The sequence below is a fragment of the Eriocheir sinensis genome, chromosome 41 (assembly GCF_024679095.1).
Source record: "Eriocheir sinensis breed Jianghai 21 chromosome 41, ASM2467909v1, whole genome shotgun sequence".
NCBI classification, from domain to species: domain Eukaryota; kingdom Metazoa; phylum Arthropoda; class Malacostraca; order Decapoda; family Varunidae; genus Eriocheir; species Eriocheir sinensis.
In genome coordinates, this window is record NC_066549.1 from 6,881,345 (window position 1) to 6,903,422 (window position 22,078).

The 22,078-nt window shown below is 42.8% G+C and overlaps 2 protein-coding genes and 1 long non-coding RNA gene across 3 annotated transcripts; all 3 read right to left on the reverse strand.

Moving 5' to 3' along the window:
* Positions 1-75: 75 nt before the first annotated feature.
* LOC127009584 (pancreatic lipase-related protein 2-like) lies at positions 76-7,288 on the reverse strand. The gene is made up of 9 exons (XM_050882790.1): positions 7,164-7,288; positions 5,501-5,585; positions 4,541-4,689; positions 3,828-3,925; positions 3,529-3,682; positions 2,978-3,090; positions 2,613-2,721; positions 1,645-1,807; positions 76-779 (listed from the first exon to the last, which is right to left on the reverse strand). The coding sequence occupies exons 1-9, from the start codon at positions 7,195-7,197 to the stop codon at positions 722-724; spliced, it is 963 nt and encodes a 320-aa protein (XP_050738747.1). The 5' UTR covers positions 7,198-7,288; the 3' UTR covers positions 76-721.
* A 7,991-nt stretch (positions 7,289-15,279) lies between these two features.
* LOC127009745 (pancreatic lipase-related protein 3-like) lies at positions 15,280-19,384 on the reverse strand. The gene is made up of 4 exons (XM_050883124.1): positions 19,328-19,384; positions 16,480-16,573; positions 15,988-16,159; positions 15,280-15,358 (listed from the first exon to the last, which is right to left on the reverse strand). Exons 1-4 carry the CDS (start codon positions 19,382-19,384, stop codon positions 15,301-15,303), a joined length of 381 nt encoding a protein of 126 aa, XP_050739081.1. The 3' UTR covers positions 15,280-15,300.
* A 50-nt stretch (positions 19,385-19,434) lies between these two features.
* Positions 19,435-21,926, reverse strand: LOC127009591 (uncharacterized). Its single transcript, XR_007762088.1, has 5 exons — positions 21,462-21,926; positions 21,210-21,302; positions 20,985-21,050; positions 20,508-20,825; positions 19,435-20,189 (listed from the first exon to the last, which is right to left on the reverse strand). It is a non-coding gene; the product is annotated as an uncharacterized LOC127009591 (long non-coding RNA).
* Positions 21,927-22,078: the final 152 nt, after the last annotated feature.

A 22,078-nucleotide genomic window follows, 5' to 3' on the forward strand; every position in this document is an offset into this window, starting at 1 on the left:
TCATTAGAAGAGCGAGTAGAGGAGGGGGTTGCTGCAGCCGGATGATTTCGCTGAAGGGGTGGAGGCTGTAAGAAGGGGGAAGAGGGTCTACTACGGCTGCAAAATTGGTGGTGAACGGAGGCGTGCCCGCGCGTTGGTGGTGTGTTTCGAACTCTTCTGTAAAAATAACTCAAGTGCATTGTCTTTTTATTACAATTGTGTCCGTGTTTGTCTGCGTGTGGTGTTTCAAGGCATTCAGTAAAAACTCATGTGCATTATTTTTTTATTACAACTGTTGCTGCAGACTTCACTTAACTAAATATGAGTAATGAGAATTGCCGTCGTGCTGGTCATTTCGTCGCCCGTTGATCCTCGCAGAATGATGATGATGATGATGATAATGATGATGATGATGATGATGATGATGATTAGCTTTCTCGAGTCAGTCAATGAGGCGCTCCAAGGGATGATGAAGTCTTCTTCTCCACCTGCCCACATGAAGAGGGAAAAAGACCTTCCAAAGAGCCGTCTAAAGCACTCTATATAACCAAATGGTCCATTTTGCTGTGCCCTCCTCGTGTCTTCGCATCGTAAAAAGATGTAGACGGTGGTGAGTGGAGGGGCACGATCAGTCAGGGCGGCGGCGTGTCGAGTACTGGCGTTGCGTGGCGGACGGCGACAAACACAACACATGAGTTTGTTCCCAGCGCTGCAGCGTTGTTTAGTGCGAGTGTGTGCGGAATTAACCCTGAGCGTACGGCTTATTGGTGTTAGTTTCGAGGTAGTAAGTTCCTTGCAGGCTGCGGAGAGAGGAAACAAGAATTAGTGAGTGATTCGTCCAAGAGGAGTATATCAGTGCTCATGACTTCTTGCTGCAGCTAAGGCATAGACTTTATTAGAGCGACATCTTTGTTTGTTCGGTTTGCCAAAGGAACATTATCTTATATCTTGCGTGGTTTACATATAGCGGCATGAGTTTCCCCTCCTCGAAATAAAGCTCGCTTGATATATATATATATATATATATATATATATATATATATATATATATATATATATATATATATATATATATATATATATATATATATATATATATATTTGCAATATCGAGTAAACTAACTTTCATTCCCTGCCCTGTCCCAGCATCGCCTTTATTCAATGATCCGCCCTCCCCACAACCGCCACACACACAAAAAAAAAAAATGTCTAGTACTATCGGTGCCCTTCCCACCCAGGCACCCCCCCTCCTCTCCAGGTCTCACTCCTTTCATACTCGAAAAGCTGTTGCACCGTCCCATTACTTTCCCCCGCATCCCTTGCTGCTGCCTCGTCCCCTTGATTCCTGTTCAGCCTCTGTTGTGTCTTATGGCCCTCGACACCTCCCATAGCTCTGACTGCCTCCCTCAGCCTCTGTAATACCCTTGTCTACCCTACCTCCCTCAGCCTCTGTAATACCCTGGTCCACCCTGCCTCCCTCAGCCCCTGTCGTTCGTATCCGGATGCTTGTTTCTGAAGCGTATGCATGATTGGCACCTCCCCGACCCGCTGAGCCTCACCTAACCTAACCTTAACTAAGCTAACCTAAATCGGGCCTGATGTTTAACAAAACTACAGTTCAGGAATATGCTCGCCAGATCACTAAAGTATCTCCCTTACTCTCACCTGTGGCTCACTTGGAAGCCCATGTTAAGACATCCCTGCCCACAGCCGCTGCAGCTGCCGCCTTCATATGATGCCCAGTCCTGGCAAGGGTGCGACTTGAACGGGGTCGCCCCGTTGATGCTCTCGATCCAGTACTTGATCGACTTGCCGTGACTGCACCCACCTGATGAGAACACACGGATGTAAATATTTTCTTCCTCCTCCTCCTCCTTCCTCATGTTAGTTTGTTTGGTGTGGTTGTACCCTTGTTGTGCTGTGACGTTAATGTGTCATGATATTACCTCACCAGGGGCAAGGCCCTAGCCACAGAGTCTTTAACTCTGTGGCGTTAACTTAACCATCCTCCCGCTAATGGGATATCCTCCTTTAAACGCCACTGACACCAACAAGACTTCGGAAAACCCAAGAACACGAGGAAAATGAAGGCAAGAGTTAAGCCCCGTTCACACTGTGCCGACTCTGGGCCACGACTACCCACGACTCTAGGGTACACGAGGTCTTGGGTGTTGATGTGAAAGGGTCGGGCATGTTTTGAAAGAGGTCTTGAGACTGTTGCCGAATGCTGCCCCGACGTCGTGACGGGAGTCTGGAGTCGTGAAGGTTAGCACGACATGCTGGCAACTAGTTGGCCGAATGTCCCAGACAGTCGGCAAGACACCCAGGACCCCAATAAAACCCCCCCCCCCCCCCCCCCCTTCTTGGAGCGTGGCAACCAACTTGACAAATTGAAAAATCGCTGGGTTGTCGTGGCCCAGAGTCGGCACAGTGTGAACGGGGCTTTATCTTCCTTGCTTGACTTGCGAAGAAAGGTTTGTTGGTAAATGAGTTGTTAGAAAATTTGGTGACTATGTTTAGTTACAGAAACTCAGAGCCCAAAGGAACACGGACCATTGAGTTAGACAGCCAGGCAAGTGGACAACCATACACACTAGATAAGTAGTCATGTAGTATGTGGCACAGTAACTCACCAACCAGCAGGTCCATCCAGTCCCCGCCAATGGTACAGCCCGGCTGGTGCTCGCCACCGTTGGGGAAGAAGTCCACGTGTCCCATCACGTCCGGCAGCCCCACGCACGCCTGTAGCAGCCCGGGGGAACGGAATGAACGATCTGAGTAATCTTTTATACGTAACAGTAACGAAAGCAATGGAAGTAAACATTCAGCCCTACACTACTCGTGGCCTCGTGATAGTTTTAGAATGGAAAACAATCTCTGATCATTTTTACATCGGCACTATCCTCCTACTGTCCATTTACCCAGCCTGCCACCCACCCACACCAACACTCCCTATTTATCCCCGCCTCTCACTGCCAGGCCTCCGCAAGTCACTCACATTCAGAACATTGCAGCCGTTGGTGTGAATGATCTGGACAAAGTTTGCGTCGGTCTTGTCAAGGCGGTTAGAGGCCGGCTCGTCGAAGAACTCCGGTCCAGCGGGGTCCATGCCTGCAGGGGAGGAGGGAGCGGGGCCACAGTGAGGGAGAGGGAGGAGAGAGGAAATGTGGTGGCTGTCATAGGGCAGGAAGGCTAATAGAGAAGTAACAGAGAAAGCTTGTTGTATGTCGCAACAAGCTTTGGGTGAAGGAGGGTTTGTGTTGGTGACTGATGGAAGTGTGGCAATGGTGGAGAAAGTATTTTCACCCAGAAGTGTTGGTGGAAATTTTTACATATATTTTGGGGTGACAAATTGGTAATTGTTCTATATGAGTGGTGAAAAAGAAATTTCGCATTGCAACCATTTAACAAACCTGTAATTTTATTAAGGAGTCTTAAGGTCACATAATTGTTATATGATGGCAGTAGAAACTGCTGACCTTACTGGTAAGTTACGGAAGGGGCGCTGCTTGACCTTCCCTACGGCGGTAAAGGAGAAGGGAGACTTACCCGTGAGGAAGGGAAGGCGGAAGGTCTTCAGGTTCTGTCCGATGGCTCCCGCGACATGAGCCCCGAGGGAGTGGCCGACAGCCTGCACCCCGGAGGCGTCCATACCTGCCGCGTTGTGCAGCCAGTCCAGGAGACTCGCCGTGAGGGCTCCGACCTGCCGGGGGGGGCGGGGTCAGAGCCATGTGTGTATGTGGTGGTGGGGGACAGCTTAAACTGATGAAACCTTACAGAAGAAACTCCAAATACCTGTCACGGTTATAATCATCACCCACCGCGGCAGACAAGGGCGCAGCACTCACCTGAGGCACGAAGGCCACGGCCGCAGGGTACAAGGGCGCCACGGCCAGCTGGCTCCACTCCACCGCGATGACGTTGTAGGAGCCGTGCGCCAGCAGTTCTGTGGGGCGAAGGAGGGCGCGTTATTGCTGGGACAAAGGACTGGGCAGAGGAGAAGGATGGGAAAAAGTGTAGGAGGCACGAATTTTGTGATATAGTCGTCCCCAAAAGCATTTGCTATATACAGATTTTGAAGTAAAGAACTCCGCGAATTCGTGGAATCCACCGGTACACAGTGCCGCCTTCTGTGCTTCTCAAGCCTTTATGCCCTCCACCTCACCCACCCCTCAAAAAAGGTGCTTTAAGATCCATTTCTTTCACCTGAATCAATTATTATGATCATCAGAATCATTAAAAAAGTGTGCATGTTATTTCACAGAACTTCCAAGTTGCCCTCTAATAATGTTCTCGGGGCTCACGCGAAATTGAGAACCAGCACACGTGTCTGTTGGAGGACGACTGTTTGCCGTGCAGCATTTCATTGCCTCGGGACCACAGCGTGCTCACCGCGTAGCTTGTGATAATATTATTGTTGACACCGTAGTTTTAAAAGATAGCATTAACAAAATGAAGGCTCGAAATTGGCCAGAAAGAATTTAGAAGTACCACATTCCCTTGTCAAACGAATGTTATATCAAGAATCAATCAGTCATCAAGTCAGGTCCCCTCCGCTTACCTGTCTTGGCGTCCACCGGCCAGCCGCTATCGCCGCTGTTGGCAAAGCCGTGCACGAGCACCACCGTGGGGTTGGCCTTATTGAAGGGGCCCAGGCTGCTTTGGTCTCCTTCCTTCAGCTCCACGTACTGGCTGTTCCCTGAGTTACTCCTGCGGGGAGGGCGAAAGTTGGGGCGGAGCGTGAATGGTGCGGAAGGTGAGAGAGAAGGTGTTGTCGTGTGTTGTGTGGTGAGTGGTCTTAGTGGTCATGGTTAGTTTCTTTGTGGTGTATGTGCTGGCCAGAGAGAGGCAGTATGTTAATTGCATTGGTATGAAAGCTACTGTTATGACTGGGCTTCTAGGTAATTCAGTGTGTGTGTGTCTGGGTGGGTGGGTGCGTGCGATCTGGTTGCTTCGTGTGGTGTTATCTATCGGTAGTTATAAAATAATTAATTCTCTTATTGTTGTTTACTTTAGCGGCAATAACAGTACCAGGAGGTTACTATGTATTACTGGGCTTGCTATTTCGCCACTTTGCTACTGTTGTTTATTTAGGCAAGCAACATTTGTCTTGTACGGCAGATATTTTTCAGAGATATTCAGTACTTACAAGTCGCTGTGAACATCCGAGACATTATGACAAAGAAAGTGAGATCATGTGTTACTCCGATGCCAAGTGAGTTCATGCTAGACAAGACTAAGTCGATATTATAAGACATTTCCGTTTTCCACATCAGCTGTTTCTAAAGGTCAAAGAGAGGATCAGTCGGGTTCTAATGAGTGTTTCTTTAGATTCACGGCACAGAAGAAGGGTCAAACTACCACCAGGGCCATAAAACTACTCCTGGAAATGCCCAAAACTCTTACGAAAGCCTTGTCAAATATGTGTACTTGGGCGACGAAATGTTTAGTAATACGGCCCTAGGTTGGCTCAGGTTAGTTTATGATAGGTTAGTATAGGCTGAGGTAGGCGTGTCCTTACTTCGTCCACAGCAGGAAGCGAACGTCGTCCAGGGTGGCGCGAGGGGCGTCTTGGGGGGCGGCAGTCGTGGCACCAAGGACCCCCACTGTGGAGGATAGAGGTGGCGTGTGGGTGGGTGTTGGTCCTATCCCTCCTCTCTCCCCCACTCCTCTTCTCTCTCTCTCTCTCTCTCTCTCTCTCTCTCTCTCTCTCTCTCTCTCTCTCTCTCTCTCTCTCTCTCTCTCTCTCTCTCTCTCTCTCTCTCTCTCTCTCTCTCTCTCTCTCTCTCTCTCTTTTCACACACACACACACACACACACACACATACACACACACACAAACCTAAACTGTCACATCTAGAATCGAGGGAAGAACAAAATTGTGATTCTTTTATTATTCAGGCGCGATACTTGATTACGTGGCATTTTGTATTATATGGAATTGCATTTACTAAAACCAATAATTAAAGTACTAATATTCAAACTATTGTAACATTAAGCCGAATTGTGTGTTAGTGGAGCGTTTGCGCGGTGCATTCATTTTGTCGTAATCTCCTAATTAACCTTCCCCATTTTTGTTCTATTTATCATTATTCTTACCGGTAACTGGACTCATCTGTTTCTTCTTGCTCGTCACAAAGCGGTAAGTTAATCTGGCTTGTTCTTTTTTTCATCTTTTGTTCAACTTTTTGGAAGAGCTGATTTTTATTTTTTGTCTCGGTTTAATCAATTTCCTTCTACGTGAAAAAGACAAATAGCTGCGTGCATTTGAAAAAGTATCGTTGAATTTGGCTTATCAAGACGTTATTGTATCTCAGCATGTTGCATTGTATGGTCGGTATTATAAGATACACTCGCTTCTCACATCAGTATTTCTAAAGGTCAAAGAGGGGATCGATTGAGTTATAATGAGTGTTTCTTTAGGTTCACGGTACAGAAGAAGGGTCACACTACCACCAGGGTCATAAAACTACTCTTGGAAATGCCCAAAACTCCCACGAAAGCCTTGTCAAATATGTGTACTTGGGCGACGGAATGTTTAGTATTTAAGAGGGAAAACTGGACATGTTGAGCCGGAAAGCACGCAGACAGGAAGCCTCTCATTAAGCTGAACACCCCACCCAACCCACTCCTCTCCTCTTTTCCCTAATGCTCTGCTCTTACTGAGGGAAAACTGGGTGGATGCACTCAGACGGACTGCTCGCAAACAAGAATCCTTTCATTAAGCTGAACACCCCACCCAACCCACTCCTCTCCTCTCTTCCCTAATCCTCTGCTCTTACTGAGGGAAAACTGGGTGGATGCACTCAGACGGACTGCTTGCAAACAAGAATCCTTTCATTAAGCTGAACACCCCACCCAACCCACTCCTCTCCTCTCTTCCCTAATCCTCTGCTCTTACTGAGGGAAAACTGGGTGGATGCACTCGGACGGAATGCTCGCCGACAAGAATCCTTTCATTAAGCTGAACACCCCACCCAACCTACTCCTCTCTTCCCTAATGCTCTGCTCTTACTGAGGGAAAACTGGGTGGATGCACTCGGACGGAATGCTCGCAGACAAGAATCCTTTCATTAAGCTGAACACCCCACCCAACCCATTCCTCTCCTCTCTTCCCTAATGCTCTGCTCTTACTGTGTTACCCTCGCCCGGAAAACACCCTTTGACACGGCCCCAGCACCCACCCAGCAGGAGCAGAAGACTCGTCGACGGAACCATGGTGAAGCGAGGCTCGGGTAGTGTGGAGACTGTCAACAATTCAGTGCGACCTCTCGGTGACCTCCTCGGCCTCGTCCAGTGTTCCCGGGGAGTTGAGTGAGCTCCCGACGTGTTCCGCGGCGTTAAATAATTTGGGCGTTGTCCGCGGCCCCGCCCCGCTTATCTGACACCTGGGAACCTTGCAACCTGCCTAGGGGCCGCTTTCACAGTCGTTTTGTTTGTTTTAATCGTTACCAATGGCGGCGATCGACGCTATAGTATTTTCACGTAAAACTGGCCGATGGGGTAGTGGCGGCTGCGGGGTTAGCCTAGCCCCGCACCTTGCCACACACTCTCACCACCTCTCGCTTCCTCTGCAGCCGCCACTACCCCATAGGCCAGTTTCACGTGGAAAACTATAGCGTCAAAAAACTATAGCGTCGATCGCCGCCATTGGTAACGATCAAAACAACCAAAGTGACTGTGAAAGCGGCTTTAGGACAATACTGCTGCTGTTGCCTCTGTTGTTCGTTACCAATTCATAAAGCACGAGGTTAATTACTGCTAAGAATAATGACAATAGTAATGATAGTGGTAGCAATGGTAGTTTTTTTACAGAATCGGAAGCAGCTCAAGGACATAAAAAACAAGACGAAAAAAATAATAATAATAGTGATAATAATAACCTTAATAGTGATGGGCGTGGTGTTCCTATGTTGCAGTATTACCTTATATTTTTTTTCTTTGCTACCACTCGCCTCTGGAGCCTTCATACAGACCCAGTGTGGAGTGGGAACATGTATTTAGCTTAAGGTTTCTAGGTTTCTGTAGTTGCAGTAGTAGTAGTAGTAGTAGTAGTAGTAGTAGTAGTAGTAGTAGTAGCAGTTGTTGTAGTAGTAGTAGTAGTAGTTGCAGTAGTAGTAACATTATTATTATTATTAGTAGTAGTAGTAGTTGTTGTTTTACAGTAAAGGAGGAAGCTCAATGACGAACAAAAATTGGAAAGTCGTTACCGCGCTGCTCCCCCAGTGTTACACAGACATTGGGCACAAAGTTTCTGTTCAAAACCCGACCTTATTTCTTGTGTTTTTAAGCCAAGACACCGCTTCCATACGTCAACAGACCATCTTTGTTTTTCTTTCTAATGTGGAGGTTTCGGGTTCACCTTGTCGGCGCCGCTGTTTTTTTTTTTTTTTTTTTTTTTTTAATACAAGCAGAGTCCTTCAAGCTCTGAGGTTGTGACGGCACCATTCAAGAGGTTCAGCCGTGCCATTTTATGTAGGGAATTTATATGTTCTCTTCCTTAATATCGACGGTTCAGTCTCATCGGCCACTCGTGCTTGTTTTGCAGTATCCTTAATTATTACGAGCTTCATGGAAACGCCTCTGCACATTATTTCTGGCGGCATTTTCCTCATAGGTTGTCCTTAATGTCACCTATTACATTATTTATTTGATGATGATGATGATGATGATGATGATGATTAAGTGTCAGTGAACAAAAACGAACAATGGTTATTTTTTTATTTTTTTATTAGCCAGTTAGTATCTTACCTGGGCTGCATTTTTGTTTGTCTTGAGGAAGCTACTCAGATGTTGAACGGCGCTAAGAGAGAGAGAGAGAGAGAGAGAGAGAGAGAGAGAGAGAGAGAGAGAGAGAGAGAGAGAGAGAGAGAGAGAGAGAGAGAGAGAGAGAGAGAGAGAGAGAGAGAGAGAGAGAGAGAGAGAGAGAGAGAGAGAGAGAGAGAGAATTTTCTAGATTACGATATCATAAATAATAAACAAGATATGTTATGAAACACAGAAATACGTGCCTTCGTTTTATCTACCGAGCCAAGCACAGAAATGGAGATACACAGCTGGTGTTTATCAATAATATTCTAGAATTATGACCTCATTGCATGCTGTACCTCCTGCGGGAAGATAACGCTATTGCTGAAAGTGCATGACGAGCAGAAGACGCGCGTGTGAACCCCCAAGCATGTCATGGATGTGATGCGAAGTGTGGCATCCTGGGTCATGGCTTTTCTTATATTGAGAGAATCCCCCCATCTCCTTTGTGTGGTTTTACGCGTGTGTCTTTCTGGTTTGTGACAAGCTGAGTAATTGACTTTTTGTTGCCCGCTAGAAGATATGAAGGGGTCCTGGAACTCTGACTATAAAAAAAACAGTTTGTCTATGTGGTCCCAGGACTGCTTACCCAATTTTTCCTTCCCACTACTGCGCAGTTATTATCAAAGACAGTTTACCTTTTCTTTTGTTTTATTTTCTTCTCACCGGTCCTGTTATTTCCAAGGGCTTCTTTTTTCTCTCCTCTACTGTCCACATGAAACACTTGATTTTTGTGTCCGAGGCGTCACGCAAAACTTTGAACTTTAGTTATATTTCTTGTTGAGGGGAGCTCCTTGTCTTACTGTATAGCTATGACACATGGACATTGAACAGTGACTATGTGAGACGTGTCGATGCCTTTACCCTGAGTCACACGGACCCTACGACCTGATAACAACCACCAACGACCCCAAAATGCTGCGATTCACACCCACCGCATACATACACTAAGAGGATTTGAGAGAGAGAGAGAGAGAGAGAGAGAGAGAGAGAGAGAGAGAGAGAGAGAGAGAGAGAGAGAGAGAGAGAGAGACGAACGCAAATATTTCCCAAGGTTGCGTAAGGCCGTTCTATGACATGGTGCGATAGCTATGATGTTACGGTGAAGGTCACACACACACACACACACACACACACACACACACACACACACACCTTGGGCACTTGCTTTCCCACACACATACACACACACGCACGGGCGGCTAAAGAAATCGTAAAATATACAATAATAATAATAATAATAATAATAATAATAATAATAATAATAATAATAATAATAATAATAATAATAATAATAATAATAATAATTGTGGGAGTGATGGTAAAAAAAATAAAAAGTGAAGACGCAGGAACATTCGGGAAAATAGTATTGTTGCAACAAGTGTCGCTTTTGTTGTTTGTTTTAATAGAATTTACAAGTATTATTTTTATCATTAATTCCATCATTATCACCCACGTCAGTATTCTCTGCCTTCTCCTCCTCCTCATCATCATCATTACCATCATCATATTCGTCATCGTCGTCATCATCATCATCATCTTCATTATCATCAACAACTCCATATCTTACTTATGATGGGAGAACTTTATCAAACGAGTTATCTCTTGGAGGGCGGGAAGGGACGAGGCGGAGCTGGGTGTCTCGGGTGGTTGGGCTTTGGTAGGGACGGGGGGGGCGGGGGGGGGGGGTAAATGGCCTCATGGATCAGGCGTCTTGAAAACACACGGGAGAGGGAGTCACTTGCTCCTGGGCTTATCACGTGGGGGAGGGCGCGCCGCGTTGCTCGTTTAGCCAAGATAGCGACGCGCGTGTTCCCCCTCCGACACACGTTTTGTTTTCCTTACGTGGATTTTCTCTTGTTCTGCTCTTTATGTGGAGACGTATTAAGTGCGTGCGTGGGGGTGGGGCTGTGTGTGTGTGTGTGTGTGTGTAGTTCACTACAGCTTGGTCACGAGCTGCACTCGTCATCGCCAGCAAGTACCCTGCCGATTAAATCGAAGCTCATTAGTCGATTTCTGGGTACTGCCGAGACCTTCACACACCACACACCACATCCCCCTTGCCCAAAAGGGAACAGTAACCTCTCCTTGTCAGCGGATAAATCGCGGTCTGAGCGGGGCTCGAACCTCTATCTGCCAGGCCGCGAAGGCTGGTAGCACAGAGCTTTAACCACTGAACTACCGGAACGGTGTTGGAGGGGGGATTAACTGGAGGCTTTATTGGTCGGGAAAGGAGTTTGTAGAGTTCGAGAGGAAGGTTGTGAGGGCCGAGGAGGAGGTTGAGGGGTTGAGATACTCGTACCTTTTTGGAGGTCGTAAAAAAAGCTTATTTTTGTTATAGAAAATTATTATTAACATCCCTTGTCTTTAATATCCAAGCTTATTTATTCCTATATTTCTTTATTCATTTATCTATATTTGTTTATTTATATCTATTCTATTGAATCATACAATATGTTTTATTCTTTTGATTGTTGTTCATAACTTAAGCAAAGCATTTGGTTTGTTAAAAAGAAAAAAACTAGATATTATTATTATTATTATTATTATTATTATTATTATTATTATTATTATTATAAATAATAATAATAATAATAATAATAATAATAATAATAATAATAACAATAAAAATGATAATAATAATGATAATAATAATAAATGAAATACAATTTGAGATATATTTCCCTTTTTTTCTTTTTTTTGTCTTATTATTGTAGGGGACGAAATGATAAGCTCAAGTTCTTCAATAGAGATAAGCTTGTGTGTGTGTGTGTGTGTGTGTGTGTGTGTGTGTGTGTGTCTAGGTGCTGTATGTAACGCCGGTAGGCTTTCTTGGAGGTCTCTTCGGCAACCCCCAGCCTGTTATAAAAAGAAGTCGGTTAACCCGAGTCTGATGCATCAAAAATAAGTACTATAATTTTGATTTTTTTTTATAATGTAACAATGTATACGTCCTCATTATATAGCACGAAATGAAGCCCTCCACCATTAAAGACATTCAAAATATCTTCGGCTCCGTATGCAAAAGAAAATATGTTGAGTGTTACTTCATATTTTTTTGTTGTTTGAATTTTCATTGCTTGTATATTCTGGATCCCGTTAATTAATATCAATGGAAAAATACAGCAATGCAGATTACAAAATTAGCAGGTTATCATACTGTAGATGAGGGGGTGGAGGTGGGTAGGTGTGTGTGTGGGGTTGGGGGTGGGAGGGAGGATGTGTGTGTGAGTGTGTTTGTGAGAGAGAGAGAGAGAGAGAGAGAGAGAGAGAGAGAGAGAGAGAGAGAGAGAGAGAGAGAGAACAACAAACTCACATATTTCCCAAGGTTTCGTAAGGCCGCTCGATGACATGGTGTGATATGGTGTTACGGTGAAGGTCACACACACACACACACACACACACACACACACACACACGTTTTTGTTTTGTTTTTCGATTCACGTGAAAATAGAATACACTAATTATATGCAAGTAATACCAAGACAACATTACAAGATAGGTATAATAATGCCAGTAATAATAGCAAAAAAAACAATAAAAATAAAAAATAAAACAAAATTAAGAAACAGGTAAAAAGTAGAAAAATAGAGCCCGCAGCAGGCGTCGATTTTTTTCTTGTTGTTTTTGTTTAACGATATTTTTAACTTATTTCTAGCGGTATTTCCGTCAGCATTATCATCCCTTTTCTTATTCTCATTATCACCACCACCATCATCATCATCATCATCATCATCATCATTACCTCCTCCTTGTCTTACTTATGATGGGGAGAACTTTGTCTAACCAGTCATCTCTTTGAAGGCGGGTCGGGAGGGGGCGGGGGGAGGGCGGGGGTGAATTATATCATGGGTCAGTAGTCGGGAAAACACACGGGCGAGGGAGGGCGAGAGCGAGTCACCTGCGCCTGGGGGTTTTTTTTTTTTTTTTTTTTTCCATATTGCTATTAGGCCATTTTTTATTTTTTTTGTATGTTTTGCTTATTTTGTTGTTGTAGTTGTTTATTTTTATTATCATCATTCACACAGTCATTTTTATAATCATCATTCACACAGTCATTTTTATAATCATCATTCACACAGTCATTTTTATAATCATCATTCACACAGTCATTTTTATTATCATCATTCACACAGTCATTTTTATAATCATCATTCACACAGTCATTTTTATAATCATCATTCACACAGTCATTTTTACAATCATCATTCACACAGTCATTTTTATAATCATCATTCACACAGTCATTTTTATAATCATCATTCACACAGTCATTTTTATAATCATCATTCACACAGTCATTTTTATAATCATCATTCACACAGTCATTTTATAATCATCATTCACAGTCATTTTTATAATCATCATTCACACAGTCATTTTTATAATCATCTTTCACACAGTCATTTTTATAATCATCATTCACACAGTCATTTTATAATCATCAATCACTCAATCATTTTATAATCATCATTCACACAGTCATTTTTATAATCATCATTCACACAGTCATTTTTACAATCATCATTCACACAGTCATTTTTATAATCATCATTCACACAGTCATTTTTATAATCATCATTCACACAGTCATTTTTATAATCATCATTCACACAGTCATTTTTATTATCATCATTCACACAGTCATTTTTATAATCATCATTCACACAGTCATTTTTATAATCATCATTCACACAGTCATTTTTATAATCATCATTCACACAGTCATTTTTATAATCATCATTCACACAGTCATTTTTATAATCATCATTCACACAGTCATTTTTATAATCATCATTCACACAGTCATTTTTACAATCATCATTCACACAGTCATTTTTATAATCATCATTCACAGTCATTTTATAATCATCATTCACACAGTCATTTTTATAATCATCAATCACTCAATCATTTTTATAATCATCATTCACACAGTCATTTTTATAATCATCATTCACACAGTCATTTTTATAATCATCAATCACTCAATCATTTTTATAATCATCATTCACACAGTCATTTTTACAATCATCATTCACACAGTCATTTTTACAATCATCATTCACACAGTCATTTTTATAATCATCATTCACAGTCATTTTTATAATCATCAATCACTCAATCATTTTTATAATCATCATTCACACAGTCATTTTTATAATCATCAATCACTCAATCATTTTTATAATCATCATTCACACAGTCATTTTTACAATCATCATTCACACAGTCATTTTTACAATCATCATTCACACAGTCATTTTTATAATCATCATTCACACAGTCATTTTTATAATCATCAATCACTCAATCATTTTTATAATCATCATTCACACAGTCATTTTTATAATCATCATTCACACAGTCATTTTTATAATCATCATTCACACAGTCATTTTTATAATCATCATTCACACAGTCATTTTTATAATCATCATTCACACAGTCATTTTTATAATCATCATTCACACAGTCATTTTTATAATCATCATTCACACAGTCATTTTTACAATCATCATTCACACAGTCATTTTTACAATCATCATTCACACAGTCATTTTTATAATCATCATTCACACAGTCATTTTTATAATCATCAATCACTCAATCATTTTATAATCATCATTCACACAGTCATTTTATAATCATCATTCACACAGTCATTTTATAATCATCATTCACACAGTCATTTTTATAATCATCATTCACACAGTCATTTTTATTATCACCATTCACACAGTCATTTTTATAATCATCATTCACACAGTCATTTTTATAATCATCATTCACACAGTCATTCATTCAGCACATACACTCTTCATTACATCCGGGGTACCTAACCAAAGCTAACTAAGCAGGGGTGGGCGGGGACACACACACACGGGGCTGTGTGGCCCAGCAATAGACCAACATCGCATATAAAAATGAGATAACATATATATCAATTTTATATGTATCACCTGCTGATTATCACGTGGACCACAACAGTAACAATACATTGGTTTACATAGTTTATAGGTAAGAGTACCCTTGTATGATAAATATTTATTATTTTATATAATAAGGAAAATTATCAATCCAGACAAAAAAATATATACATATATTTCGGTCACATCTCGTCGATCAAGCAGGTCTCTCTTAAGAAAAGCATCAACAGGTCGGTCAACTCGGGATTCCCGTCACCAAGAACTGTGTCCGCTGACCCGCACCTCTCACCCCCCGATCCGCCAGTTCCTCCTGGATTGACTTTAATAAGTGTATTTTTCCCCACATTTCCAAAAAAGGTGTTAAAGTCTTCTGCTTTCTTTTGGACGTTTTCTGTTATGCACGTGTTGTACCTACTTTTATGGGAAAAGAGAGAGAGAGAGAGAGAGAGAGAGAGAGAGAGAGGGTGTCCAAAGTGGGGTACGCGCTCCAATGAAGATACGCAGCATTACTCAGAGGGACACGTTAGAAGTTAATGGTCTGCCTTTTTGACCCCACTTTGGACTCTCTCTCTTTTTGTACAGTCTATCCCATGGCGAAGGGCGGGGCGTCGTTGGTCCTGAGGTAGTAGTTCCCCGTGAGGCTGAAACAAGGAGTCAAAAGAAGGGGAATCAGAAAACGTTCTTACCTATATTTCCACCATCAGGCCATCTTACCGAGGCCCACTTGTCCCTTTCCCGAATTTTAGCGACTCAGATATATTTATCTAAGGCATTATTTGTGGTCGACATTTAACACTTGACAAAAATATCTCGCTTTTTTTTGTAGATCATTAATAATAATAATAATAATAATAATAATAATAATAATAATAATAATAATAATAATAATAATAATAATAATAATACAACTACTACTTACTAATGCTGTTGCTGCTGCTACTGCTACTACTACTACTACCACTACTACTACTACTACTACTACTACATTTTCATATGCCAGTGGCTCCTTGGGTTTTTTTTTTTTAAGGTAATATAAGTCTTCGTCTAGAGCAATATGTCACTGGGCATGCAGTCTTCTTCAAGGATATTTACCTTTTTTTTTCCTGTACCTTTTCCTTCGTGTTAAAAAAAAATGTTTCGGAACTGTTTCCACATCAATTTGCCTTATTCTCCTTGTCGCCTCCACATGAACAGCTCCTCCTCCTGAGAAATCATCACGACACTTCTTTACGGGAGGGGAGAGTGTTACCAAGGCGTGAGGAGCACTTACCCTTTCTGGACGTGGAAGCCCATCTCGAGGCAGCCCTGGCCGCAGCTGTCACACTCGCCGGCCACGTAGGCGTCCCAGTCGCTGCAGGGGCGGGCCAGGAAGGGCGTCTCGCCGTTGATGCTCTCTATCCAGTAGTCGTGAGCTCTGCTGTGGCTGCAGCCCCGCGTCTCCCCTGCAGGAAACCACTATGTCAGTACTGACTTGCTGATGTTTGCTTGACGCGACTGTCCCGCTGTGACTATTACAACACACATGTATCCACAATATTTTGCCTTCATCTTGGCCGTGTTCTGAAGATGCTCCTGGAAAACTTGTGTGGAGTTTTTCATTTCCGCAGCGTCGTAAGTCATACTACACGGACGAAAAGTAATCCTCACAAATATATTTAAGCTTTTGTGCAAGAGAAGATGAGGCAAGATTTGGTGAGTGAAGGCCGCTACTGTCACTGCCCTGAGTAGGTAGGGAGAGTTTTCCTGTTTACAACTCGCATACCTTGCTTGGAGAGGTCAGAGCAGCCTGGTTGATATTCTCCAGCGTTAGGGTAGAAGTCCACGTGGCCGCATGGCTCCGCCAGCCCGAGACAACTCTAGGGAGAGCAGAGGGTTCACGAGGAGGCCCTGAACGACACGATGGTGTCATATTTTAGACATAAAACTGGAGTGATTAAGTGAATAATCGTTTTTTTTTTTTTTTATGTAACCCTTACATTGGTGAAGGCGTGTGAATGATCTCCCTCGCATACAAATACAAAATACGAAAAAGTAAAGAAAAACATGTAAATACAATATGGAATAATGTCAGTTTGTCACTTTATATTTATAGTTTATAGCACTAGCGCACTTGGGTGTCCCTCACGCCACCTGTGAGCAGCCAGCTTCACCTGCTGCGTGCTCATGTTCTCCACTTGGGGAGTGGCTGCCGTGAACATGTTCCACAGGCGTGTGGTCCTGGCTGTATATGTGCGCTGGTGCTGCCTGGAGTGTGATCGAGGCACCTCCACGAGCTGGTCACCGGAGAGTGTAGTCCGGGTGAACCGGGAGGGAGCCTCAAGCTGCTGAGGTGGGGAACGCCCTGCGCCTGGGCTTTGTGACACACCACCAGTGCTGAGACATCACGGCGATGTGTTTCTCTCTCTCTCTCTCTTTCTCTCTCTCTCTCACTAATGGTGTCCCTCAGGGTTCAGTCCTTGGCCCAATACTGTTCCTAATCATTCATCAGTGACATCGACGTGGGGCTCAACATGAAATGCCAGACTTTTTCTCATTACAACACTCCCACACAGCCACTGCGTGTAACGAAACACACGATAAATTAATCCAGACAAGGAAAGGTTTACCGGCGCCGGGGATCGAACCCGCGACCAGCGTAACGGGAGAGCCACTCCTTTACCAGTCGGCCAAAGAGGTACCCCCCTGGCTAAGTGGGTTATGGGAGGCTCGCCCATCAGGAAAGTCGTGTCACTACAAATACTATCATTACAAATCTACTGATGACACAAGACTGAATACTATGTTCTCTCAGACCTAGACAGACACAGCCTCCAAGATGATTCAAATTAGAAATTCAGCTTGGTCTGATGGAAAGGAGAATTCCTTTAACTTGGATAAAGGTTAGATTCTTAAAGGTGGGACAAAAAAGTAGGTTCGATTACGAAATGTGTGGTGTGAAACTTAAAAGCGTATATATAGTTTGACAAGGACCTGGGTATCAAATTCTCATATTCTTTGAGCTGTGCATTGATGCAGCGAAAACCCAAAAAAAACGGTGGCCTTCATTAAAAGGATTTTTTCATTCAAAAACACATATATATATATATATATATATATATATATATATATATATATATATATATATATATATATATATATATATATATATATATATATCACTACCATTATCCAACAGTTTAGACAGACCTCACCATTTGCGGTATAGTGTTGGTCTCCCCGCTATGCGAAAGACATAGACTATAGTAGGCGTTTCACATAGGTTAACAGAGATGATCTCTACATTGCGCATCAAACCTTATACGATGAAAGGCTTTCATTTCTATGCATGCTATGGCTAGAGAAACGTCACTCCAGTGGGATACTGATCGAATGTTTCAAAATACTTAATAACTTGTGGACAAATCCAAATTGTTTATGATCTGCGATACCTCTCGAGCCAGACATACTGGCACAACATTTAAATGTAAACAAACTCAAACTGCATCATTTTGTTTCTTCACCAACGTCGTAATACGGAAATGGAACAAACTTCACCTTCATTGATTCAGTGCAACACGACTGATTCGCTTTCAAACTCAATCGCCACTTCCTCCATCTTAATATTCGCTAAGGCAGAAATCCAGAGTCTTGGTGTCCATTTATAAGTTTCATTTAGGTTCAAGGACTGACTACGTTACGTAGTCTGGACCATAGGGTCTGAGTGGTCTGAACATGTATACAAGGCGCCCCGTGTCACCATTACCCGCCACGCACAATGTAGTGACCCTCCTGATGCGGGAAGCGACCCCAGATCTTCAATCAACCCTAACTTCAGCGAGCAGCTACAGCGTATGCCCCCGTTATAGACAGATAGATAGATAGGTAGATACAGATGATTTTCCATTTCCCCTTCCGACCATGTCACGAAGCTTCCAAACAAAGAGCAAATCGCAGCAATTGGAAGAACACAAATTATGAAATGGACTTTGAAACACTCCAGGTAACAAAGTAGTTTGGGACGAACAGAACCTCTACCAGTGTACTTGTGCGGAAGAGCAATTATGTCGTTTGTTCCTATGTGTTGTCTTTATTACTCTTCATAGGTAGGACGGGAGGAGAGGGAAAAATAATATAGTAAGTGTGATGAGTAAAACAATGGTGAAAGATGAATAAAAACACAACTATGAGAAGGAAAAAGGCAAAGAAATGCAAGTAAATGAGCGAAAGGAAGGAGAATAAACAGAGAGAGAGAGAGAGAGAGAGAGAGAGAGATGAAATGATGAAGCGGGAAGGGGAAAGAGGGAAGTTCCAAGAGAAGTGACGTTAACCATCCTTGTAACGGACCCCTGAGCTTCGCATCCTCCTTAAAACACACACACACACACACACACACACACCAGACTTGACATCAGAATTCCTTGCCGTTTTGTGTGTGTGTGTGTGTGTGTGTGTGTGTGTGTGTGTGTGTGTGTGTGTGTGTGTGTGTGTGTGTGTGTGTGTGTGTGTGTGTGTGTGTGTGTGTGTGTGTGTGTGTGTGTGTGTGTGTGTGTGTGTGTGTGTGTGTGTGTGTGTGTGTGTGTGTGTGCTTTCTTTTCCTTCGACTCTCCCTGTTCTACCAAAACACATCCTACGGCGGAGGAAGACCCCAGAGGATTTTTCTTTCTGTCGGTCGGCGTCCCGGAGGCCATTCTGTTTTCAATCCCTGAGCTGACGAAAGCGGTTTTTACAAAACCGTAGTTCTTTTTAATTTCATATCCTCACAGTCAACAATTATGACGCTCTTCGCAGTGTGCACGCTCGTCTTGTGCCTGGGGAATCTGGGCGGCAGCAGCCTGCCGCTGGCCGGCGGAGCGAACTCCGCAGGGCACCCGGACGACAAGGCGACCTCCGGTACCGTGGAGATGGCCGTTATGAACCCTTGCCAGAAAGTTGACGAGGGGGGACTCAACTATTTACCCAATATGCCAGGGAATAACACGAATGAAGTTCTCGTTACAGAGAAAGAAGAAAGACTACCTTCACAGAACAGCATTACGATGACATTTGTGGAGGGGAGGAACGCAACAGAAAAGAGCGATGGATCTCATGAAGTAGAACGAACAGAGATAACAAAGGAGATTCTGCCAGGCAATAAAACGAATGAAACTTTAGTAACAGAGAAAGAAGAAAGACTACCTTCACAGAAAAGCATTACGATGACATTTGTGGAGGGGAGGAACGCAACAGAAAAGAGCGATGGACCTCATAAAGTAGAACGAACAGAGATAACAAAGGAGATTCTGCCCGGCAATAAAACGAATGAAGTTGTAGTAACAGAAAAAGAAGAAAAACTACCTTCACAGGAAACCATTAAGGAGACTTCTGTGGAGACTAAGAATGTTACAGAAAATGGCGATGGACCTCTGATAACAGAACGAACAGAGATAACAAAGGAGATTCTGCCCGGCAATAAAACGAATGAAGTTGAAGTAACAGAAAAAGAAGAAAAACTACCTTCACAGGAAACCATTAAGGAGACTTCTCTCGAGACTAAGAATGTTACAGAAAATGTCGATGGACCCCTGATAACAGAACGAACAGAGATAACAAAGGAGATTCTGCCCGGCAATAAAACGAATGAAGTTGAAGTAACAGAAAAAGAAGAAAAACTACCTTCACAGGAAACCATTAAGGAGACTTCTCTCGAGACTAAGAATGTTACAGAAAATGGCGATGGACCTCTGATAACAGAACGAACAGAGATAACAAAGGAGATTCTGCCCGGCAATAAAACGAATGAAACTTTAGTAACAGAGAAAGAAGAAAAACTACCTTCACAGGAAACCATTAAGGAGACTTCTCTCGAGACTAAGAATGTTACCGAAAATGTCGATGGACCTCTGATAACAGAACGAACAGAGATAACAAAGGAGATTCTGCCCGGCAATAAAACGAATGAAGTTGTAGTAACAGAGAAAGAAGAAAAACTACCTTCACAGGAAACCATTAAGGAGACTTCTGTGGAGACTAAGAATGTTACAGAAAATGGCGATGGACCTCTGATAACAGAACGAACAGAGATAACAAAGGAGATTCTGCCCGGCAATAAAACGAATGAAGTTGTAGTAACAGGAAAAGAAGAAAAACTACCTTCACAGGAAACCATTAAGGAGACTTCTGTGGAGACTAAGAATGTTACAGAAAATGGCGATGGACCTCTGATAACAGAACGAACAGAGATAACAAAGGAGATTCTGCCCAGCAATAAAACGAATGAAGTTGTAGTAACAGAGAAAGAAGAAAAACTACCTTCACAGGAAACCATTAAGGAGACTTCTCTCGAGACTAAGAATGTTTCAGAAAATGGCGATGGACCTCTGATAACAGAACGAACAGAGATAACAAAGGAGATTCTGCCCGGCAATAAAACGAATGAAGTTGAAGTAACAGAAAAAGAAGAAAAACTACCTTCACAGGAAACCATTAAGGAGACTTCTGTGGAGTCTAAGAATGTTACAGAAAATGTCGATGGACCTCTGATAACAGAACGAACAGAGATAACAAAGGAGATTCTGCCCGGCAATAAAACGAATGAAGTTGTAGTAACAGAAAAAGAAGAAAAACTACCTTCACAGGAAACCATTAAGGAGACTTCTCTCGAGACTAAGAATGTTACAGAAAATGGCGATGGACCTCTGATAACAGAACGAACAGAGATAACAAAGGAGATTCTGCCCGGCAATAAAACGAATGGAACTTTAGTAACAGAGAAAGAAGAAAGACTACCTTCACAGGAAACCATTAAGGAGACTTCTGTGGAGACTAAGAATGTTACAGAAAATGTCGATGGACCTCTGATAACAGAACGAACAGAGATAACAAAGGAGATCCTGCCCGGCAATAAAACGAATGAAGTTGTAGTAACAGAAAAAGAAGAAAAACTACCTTCACAGGAAACCATTAAGGAGGCTTCTGTGGAGACTAAGAATGTTACCGAAAATGGCGATGGACCTCTGATAACAGAACGAACAGAGATAACAAAGGAGATTCTGCCAGCCAATGAAACGAATGAAATCACAGTAACAGAGAAAGAAGAAAAACTACCTTCACGGGAAGCTGCTGTGACGCCACCGAAGGTTGTTAAAAAGCTTAGGAGAAGGAAAGCTTGTAGGTGTGACTCGTTCAGGACCCTTGCGGTGGTAACAGAAGAATTAGTTGCAAGAATTGCTGTTGTATTGAAGGAAATGACAACAGAGTAGTGATAGTGTGTTGCTGTTTCTCTTATCAATTTCTTTGAAAAAAAATCATAATCAAAATAAATATTGAAGTTGGGAGACCGTGAACCATTCAAATACGTCACTTATGAACACGGTGATTGCGGCCCCGGTTTAGATTCGAGAGAG

Excerpts from the sequence above, each read along its gene's own strand:
- LOC127009584 (XM_050882790.1), bottom strand. The coding sequence starts at position 7,197 with ATGGTTCCGTCGACGAGTCTTCTGCTCCTGCTGG. Across the intron at positions 3,091-3,528 it reads CCGCCTTCCCTTCCTCACGG|GCATGGACCCCGCTGGACCG; the intron begins GTAAGTCTCCCT and ends CCTCCCCTGCAG. Across the intron at positions 780-1,644 it reads GGCTTCCAAGTGAGCCACAG|CCTGCAAGGAACTTACTACC; the intron begins GTGAGAGTAAGG and ends CTCTCTCCGCAG.
- LOC127009745 (XM_050883124.1), bottom strand. The coding sequence starts at position 19,384 with ATGGCCTCCGGGACGCCGACCGACAGAAAGAAAAATCCTCTGGGGTCT. Across the intron at positions 16,574-19,327 it reads CTCTGGGGTCTTCCTCCGCC|AGTTGTCTCGGGCTGGCGGA; the intron begins GTAGGATGTGTT and ends TGCTCTCCCTAG. Across the intron at positions 16,160-16,479 it reads CTCTGACCTCTCCAAGCAAG|GGGAGACGCGGGGCTGCAGC; the intron begins GTATGCGAGTTG and ends GGTTTCCTGCAG.